Source organism: Pipra filicauda, unplaced genomic scaffold (assembly GCF_003945595.2).
Source record: "Pipra filicauda isolate LSUMZ 115617 unplaced genomic scaffold, ASM394559v2 scaffold732_size125655_pilon, whole genome shotgun sequence".
Lineage (NCBI taxonomy): Eukaryota > Metazoa > Chordata > Aves > Passeriformes > Pipridae > Pipra > Pipra filicauda.
In genome coordinates, this window is record NW_024104901.1 from 24,147 (window position 1) to 31,370 (window position 7,224).

At 53.9% G+C, this 7,224-nt stretch overlaps 1 protein-coding gene across 1 annotated transcript; it reads left to right on the forward strand.

The window, feature by feature from the left end:
• The first annotated feature begins 3,255 nt into the window (after nucleotides 1-3,255).
• On the forward strand, nucleotides 3,256-7,021 carry A4GNT (alpha-1,4-N-acetylglucosaminyltransferase). Its single transcript, XM_027736465.2, has 3 exons — nucleotides 3,256-3,690; nucleotides 4,361-4,810; nucleotides 5,855-7,021. Exons 1-3 carry the CDS (start codon nucleotides 3,574-3,576, stop codon nucleotides 6,464-6,466), a joined length of 1,179 nt encoding a protein of 392 aa, XP_027592266.1. The 5' UTR covers nucleotides 3,256-3,573; the 3' UTR covers nucleotides 6,467-7,021.
• Nucleotides 7,022-7,224: the final 203 nt, after the last annotated feature.

Here is a 7,224-nt window from a genome sequence, read left to right on the forward strand (position 1 = left end):
CTCCTGGCAGAGCACAGCCCCGCTCCCCGCTCAGCCTTATCTCAGCACAGCACAAATGCAAACAGCAGAGCTGCTGCAGGGCAAGCCATGAGGCTGCTGTGGGCCCTGGCAGGGCAGGGCACAGTGGAGAGGCAGCTCAGCTCCTGGGCTCTCCAGTGCTTGTGGACACCTTCCAGCAGGGTCCAGCCCGGGGTCCTGTCCCCCCGTCCCGCACACTCGGCCTGTTCTGCAGCCACGAGGTGAGTTGGGCTCTGTCTCCAAACCTGAGGGGGTTGTAGGATGGGAAAGCAGCAAGAAGCCCCTTGGTTTGTATCAGAAGGGCTGCACTAATTCATCTGCCATGAATACCATCTATTCTTGCACAGGTTTTCCATCTGCAAGCGCTTTCCAAATGTGCCTGGTGCTAAATCCGGGAGGAAGTTGGCTTTGGAGCACAGGCACGTGCACTGGCTTGGTTGTAGCTGTGATTTCCTTGAGCAGGTTCTGTAAAGAGTGTGGGGTCCAGCAGTGCTGTTTGTGTGGCAATCAGGGACTGCCAGGGGGTTATTCCCAGAAACAGGGAGCCACCCAGCTGGATGGGTGCAGACCCTGTGGTTCTCAGAGGAAAGCTGCAGCACTGGGAATAGCCAAGAGGATGGAGGGCTCTCTTTTGAATCCCAAGGGATGCCCAGGAGCTGTGGGAACGAGGATTCAGTGGCAGTGGAGTTTGCCAGGGGACTCTGAGCCGTGCAGTATTTGCCTGGGGTGCATAAAGTGTAATTTGTGATGCAGAGGACTCGCTTGGGAGAGTCTAAAACTGAAATCAGCTCTGAACTCGAGGGCTGGGCAAACTGGTATTTAAAAAAACCTTCCTTTTGGCAAATGAGCACAAGTCTCAATCCTTGTTCAAGCTGATCCCGAGTCCCTGTGGGGCTGGTTGTGCCCCGTGGGCCGTGCTGGGTGGGGGATCCCTTTCGTCACAGCAGGGACTCCAGTATTGGTGGGGCTGGGATGTGCAGGGGGGTAGGGCTGCCAGCACCCCAGCAGGAGGATTTATTGAAAAATCCCCCTGTATTCCCAGCTCCTGTGTCCCAGGAGGAGTTATCACACAGCACTGGTGCACACTGTAGTAATCTCCCTCGTAGTCTCATCCTGTACCTGAAGGTGGAAATTGCCTCCCCCCCTAAAAAAAATCTCTTTCCAAGATGGACCATCGAGCCAGCACAGCATCCACCACATCCTGGCAAGCATCCCACTCATCCCACTCATCCCATTCATCCCATTCATCTCATTCATCCCACTCCTGCCCCTCCTCAGGATGATCTATTTAATGGCCAGGATTTATTCTGAACACTGAGCTCTGCAGTGCCTTTAATGGAGCAGGGAAGGGAACATTTGATAACAGCAGCCTCCGGGTCAAATGTGCTGAGAATTCAAAACTGGCCACAGAGGGGTTTTGGAAAACCATCCAAGCAAAACCATTTCCCAGAATGAGCTGCTGAAGATTCTCCTCCCAAGGCCCAGGGCAGGGATCTGCTGGAGTGGCTCCTTATTCTCCCCCCACAATTTGCAAATAAAATGCCTCCTGGGCTGGTTTAAGTTTGAAGGACTGTTGGCAGTGTGGCTTTGCTGGGATGCTCAAAAAAGACCTGAGCCCTCGGATCTGTCAGCCAGCAAAGAGGGAATATGGATCCACTAATGGGAATGTCCTGATGGTCCCAGTTCCAATGAGAGCAGAGCTGGGATTTTCTGCTTCAAGAGGGTGGCATTGAGATGAGAAAAGGAACAAAAGGAGGGAGCTCCAGCCCCTGGTCTGTGCTGGAGCAGTAGCAGGGATGGTTTACAAGGGCATAGAGTGACAGGACAAGGAATGGCTTTAAATTGAGAGGAGGTAGGATTAGATGGGATATTAGGAAGAAATTCTTCCCTGCGACAGTGGTGAGGGACTGGATGGAATTCCCAGAAAAACTGTGGCTGCCCCATCTCTGGAAGTGTCCAAGGCCAGGTTGGATGGGGCTTGGAGCAACCTGGGCTAGTGGAAGGTGTCCCTGCCCATGGCAGGGGGTGGGATGAGATGAGCTTTAAGGTCCCTTCCAACCCAAACCATCCAGGGATTCAGAGCTGGGTTTAGGGGAAAAAAAAACAGAAGCCTGAAAATCTGGGCCTGGTGAGATGGGTGATGGAACAGCCAGGGAGCAACTTTTTCTTCCTGTTTTCTTTTCCAATGCCAGGAGTAAGTTGGCACCACCTGTCTGAGGCAGAGGCAGGAGGGGAAGGTGGAGGGAAATTTTGTCTTTTGAGCACTGTGGTTTATTTTAGTCTCCTGCTGCTGTGGAGCTGGGCTGGGCTGAGCAGGGTGACACAGCTGAGCATCCCCAGGGCTGTGTTATCCCAGCCTTGGGAACACGGCAGATCCAATCCCTGGGCATTTGCTCTCCATTCCCCGTCTTCTGCTCAAATTCCACACGTGCAGGGAGGCCCTGGGTGCTGCCTCTCCAGCAGAGTGCTGGGACAATGAGAGACAGTGGGGAATACAATAGGGAAAATTATCACAGAATTATATAGAAAGACCAAATGGTTTGGGCTGGAAGGGACATTAAAGCCCATCCCCTTTCACCCCCTGCCATGGGCAGGGACACCTTCCACTAGCCCAGGTTGCTCCAAGCCCTGTCCAACCTGGCCTTGGACACTTCCAGGGATCCAGGGGCAGCCACAGCTTCTCTGGGAATTCCATTCCAGTCCCTCACCACCCTCACAGGGAACAATTTCTTCCCAATATCCCATCTAACCCTGATCTTTTTTCTTACTACTAACAAAAAAGCAGCACTCCCTCCTCTGCAGCCTGCTTTGTCCAGCAGATTGTACCCAGGGCCACACTAGTGCCTGGTGGCTCCAGCTTTGTCACCCACTTCACCCCTGGCATCTTCTCCCACACCGTGCTGGGAATCTGGGATGTGATGGGAAACTCGATGGAAAACAACCCAATCTGCTGTGCAGCATGGAAAGGAGCAATGAAGGGAACAGGCACAGCTTTAATATTTCATGTGATGAGATCCAGCCCTGAGAAATGGCTCAGGAGCTGCCACAGCTTGGTGCTTGCAGGGGAATTTCCACGGGGTTTGTTGTGCTCTGGACTTATCTGTATTCTGGTGGGGGACATGGAAATGCAGCTCATTAATTACCTGAACACACAGAGCTCTGTTTTCTCCCATTCCCTTTAATCAGTCAGGTTTTGGACACTTCCAGGGGCCTCTTGAACGCTGGGTTGGCATTCCAGGTGTGTCCCCTCTGTGGGAACCTGGCTGCTGATCCCAGGTGGCATTTCAGGAGGGAATGTCCTGTGTCACAGCCTGTCCAATGGTGCAGAGCACATTCCATGCAGGAACTCCTGGGGCTGTGCAGGCTCCTGTTCTGGTGGCACCAGGAGTGAGGAGCTTGGTCTGGCTGATGTGGGCACGAGATGGGTCTCACCTAAAACCTGTCCCTTCTTTGTCCCTTTAGGTGGCTCCCAAGGCTTCCCTGGGCCTGAGGTTCAGGTGAAGCAGAGCTGGTTTCCCCCTGTGCATCAGTGTCTGCCTCCAGAAATCCCTTTGCATGCTCCAGACAGTTTGGGTGTCTTCACCAGGGAGCTGGACTTTAAGGGAGCCTGAACGTCAGCACGAGGGCAGAAAAAGGAGCTGGAGATGTAGATTCCTCAGAACTGTCCTCCAGGTAGGTCCTGATTCCTTGCTTGTATGGAACCACCCACCTTCTGTCCTTCCAGCTGCCTCTCCCTGGTCCCTCAGCAGACTGGTCCCTGCAGGACCCTTCCCATCCTTCAGGGCTCAAGTGGGAGCAGAAGAGCCTGGGTGGGAAAAGGGCTTTGGTGCCTCCATGCTGATGTTTTAGCTTAGGCTGACACCCCCCAAACCCTAATCATGACCTTCTCCCTGCAACTCTCACAGCCCCTTGGCCACCTAATTCCACAGATTCCCTGGGCATCTCCTGCTTCTGGACAAGCACGTGCTGGGATGATGCTGCAGTGCTTGGAAAAAATTCCCTACACCAACCTGCCCCAGGGATAGGCCTGGGGGTCCTTGCCCTGGCATGGACGAGGTGAACCTTCTCACCCTGCTCTCCCTGGGCCCTTCCTCCCTCTCTGCCAACCCAATGAAGATGTGCCACGAGGCACAGCTGCCTGTCCCTCCTCCAAGGCCTTTCCTTATTCCCCTTGCCTAGCTGGGAATGAGGAGGTGGGACCCCAAAACTTCAGCCCACAGAGGCAGCACCCTGAGAAAGCTGATCCCCGGGCCTGTCACTGTCCAAAGCCAGACCCTACCATTTCCCAGTCCTGCTGAGTAAGAACTGGCATCTCCTTGTGCTGTTCCCTGTCTCTCCCCAGCATCCATGCCGGAGGCATGTCCCCAGATGCCCTGGGAAAGCAAGAATGTTGAGGAAAATCCAGATATGCCTCTGCTTCTGCTTTGTCTCGGGCATCTTGTACGAGATCTCTCTGCTGTCCAGCTGCGTCTTCAACTACCTGCCCATGTCCCAGCACTACCTGACACCTGAGCAGGTGCTGAACCTTGGGAAGAGCATCATTTTCCTGGAGACCACGGAGCGCCTGGAGCCGCCCCCGCTGGTGTCCTGCTCCGTGGAATCTGCTGCCAGGATCTACCAGGACAGGGCCGTCATCCTCTTCATGAAGGGGCTCACCAACGAGACGGCCTTGGACCTCAACACCAGCTATGCAGCCTTCTCACTGCTGTCTTCTATGAAGAATGTCTTCATTTTTCCTCTCCAGATGGAAACTGTCTTCCAGGAGACCCCTCTGCTCCAGTGGTACAACCAGGTGAGCGTTGTAACAACGGGAAAATAGGAAAACAACCATAAACAGGGGTGGGAAAAGGCCTGAAGTTGGGTTAGAGGGAACGAGGAACACAGGACTGGCTGTGTGAAATTACTGGGTTTATTTTTTTGGTTGGGAATAGATTCACTTTGGTTGTGTTTTGCCATGGATTCATCAATCTGTTTACTGAACACATCACCGGCTGGGTTCAGCTTTCCCCCTTATCTGGAGAATGAGATTTTTTTTGGCAGAGGAAACATTGATAAAAATAGATTTCATACATGTTTCGAGAAAACAGTGCTTAATAATCTTCCCCAGCAGAAGCTGGTCGAACAAAACATGCTGCCTGAGCTCTTGCTAATGCTGCCACACACCGACAGAACCTGCAGCAGATACCATGGGGGACAGATTTCAGGTCCTATAGCAGCAACGTGCAAAGCCAAGGTGGGATCTCGGGAGCTCCACCCTGGAAAAAGTTCTGGCAAAGGGCTTGAAAGCAGCTTTTCTCAAATCTGTTGGGCAGGGCAGGCATATTTCCTCCAAACTCTTTCTTTTCCCGAGAAAAAATGACTCCAAACGCCAACAATGCCAGTGAGGAGCCCAGTTCAAAGAGCTGGGAGTGCTCTGGGAGTGTGTTAAGTGGGTTGTGTCCCACTGGAACAGCAGCAGTGACTCATGGCAGCGTTGGTTTAACTCTGTAGGTCCCATCCAACCACCTGGGAAAGGCTCCTGCTTCCCTTTGTGTTAACAGAGCTTTGCTCCTTTTCTTATTCCAACGAAATCCAGGGGCTGGAGCAGCAAAGGTGGGCAGGGACGTTTGCAGGGGCGGTTTCACACCCGAAGGAGGGCTGAGATCCCTGCTCTGATCTCCTCAGAGATGAGATCCCTGCTCTGATCTCCTCAGAGATGAGATCCCTGCTCTGATCTCCTCAGAGATGAGATCCCTGCTCTGATCTCCTCAGAGATGAGATCCCTGCTCTGATCTCCTCAGAGATGAGGTCCCTGCTCTGATCTCCTCATCACCGTCTCCCCTTCCCAACCCCGCAGGTGGTCCCGGAGCAGGAGAAGAACTGGGTGCACGTCAGCTCTGATGCCAGCAGGCTGGCACTCATCTGGAAGTACGGAGGCATCTACATGGACACGGACGTGATCTCCATCAGGCCCATCCCCGAGCGCAGCTTCCTGGCGGCGCAGAAGTCGCGATTCTCCAGCAACGGCATCTTCGGCTTCCCCGCCCGCCACCAGTTCGTCTGGGACTGCATGGAGAACTTCGTCCTCAAGTACAACGGCAACATCTGGGGCAACCAGGGCCCCTTCTTGATGACCAGGATGCTCAAGACCCTCTGCAACCTCACGGATTTCGAGGGCACCGAGGACCACAGCTGCCAGAACATCTCCTTCCTCAACCCCCAGCGCTTCTACCCCATCCCGTACCCGGCCTGGGGCAGGTACTACCAGGTGTGGGACGAAAGCCCCAACTTCAACCACTCCTACGCCCTGCACCTGTGGAACTTCATGAACCACAACAGGAAGGCCGTGGTGGCCGGCAGCAACACCCTGGCTGAGCAGCTCTACAAGGCCTATTGCCCCAGCACCTACGAGGACCTGATCCAGAACGCCAAGCACGGGGACTCCACGGGCTCTGAGGAGGATGTGTGACAGGGGCTGAGGAGGAGAGGGGTGATCCTTCCAACCCTCCCCATGCTGGGCCCAAAACAGAGTCACCACCGCTGTCCACACCTGGCTTTGCAGGGGAAAGAAAGAACTTTCCATAATCACCATCCCCATTCCCTTGGGATGCTGAGAGTGGTGGTGGGTATCCATGGGACGTTGCCTCCAGGGACGCTAAGGACACCTTTGCCTCAGTTCTGCTTCCTCAGAGGTGCTCATGAACCAAACCTTCCTGAATCAAAGGGCCTTTGAGCCTCCTAGTGAGCTTCTCCAAGGGAAAAGTTCCTACGGAGATGCGTGGCCTCCTGGGAGGAATTTTATCTCCACGCTGTTGGCAGCTCCCACCTCAGAGAAGCTGGAAACACAGCAGGCTTTGGACTGGGCTGAGGCCTCTGAGGCAAATGAGGGTGGGTGACAAATTTCTACTGAAGAGAAGCCCAACCCACCACCTTGTCACTGTGTTGTTCTCACATGAACTTTACCCCCTACGTTTTTGAGAGGGACATTTCTAGTGCAAGTGAAAATAAAAGGGTTAAGAAACCACCACTCCTCTGAGCTTGCTTCTCCCTGGAAAGTGAGTCACATTTTCCAAATGTCTGCGCTCCTGCACTTTTACTTTGGCTTTTGCCACGGAAGGGCTGTGCTGCCCCATCCTCCTGGGTCACTTCTGGCTGTAGAGCCACACATGCTTGGAAAGGAGATGCTGAGGCACCAAGGAAGGATGGGGATGGTCCTTCAGGGTTTCC

Bases quoted from the DNA above. Each gene is read 5' to 3' on its own strand.
- A4GNT (XM_027736465.2), top strand. From the start codon at position 3,574: ATGCTCCAGACAGTTTGGGTGTCTTCACCAGGGAGCTGGACTTTAAGG. The intron at 3,691-4,360 runs GTAGGTCCTGAT...GTCTCTCCCCAG, and splicing joins TCCTCAGAACTGTCCTCCAG to CATCCATGCCGGAGGCATGT. The intron at 4,811-5,854 runs GTGAGCGTTGTA...CCAACCCCGCAG, and splicing joins TGCTCCAGTGGTACAACCAG to GTGGTCCCGGAGCAGGAGAA.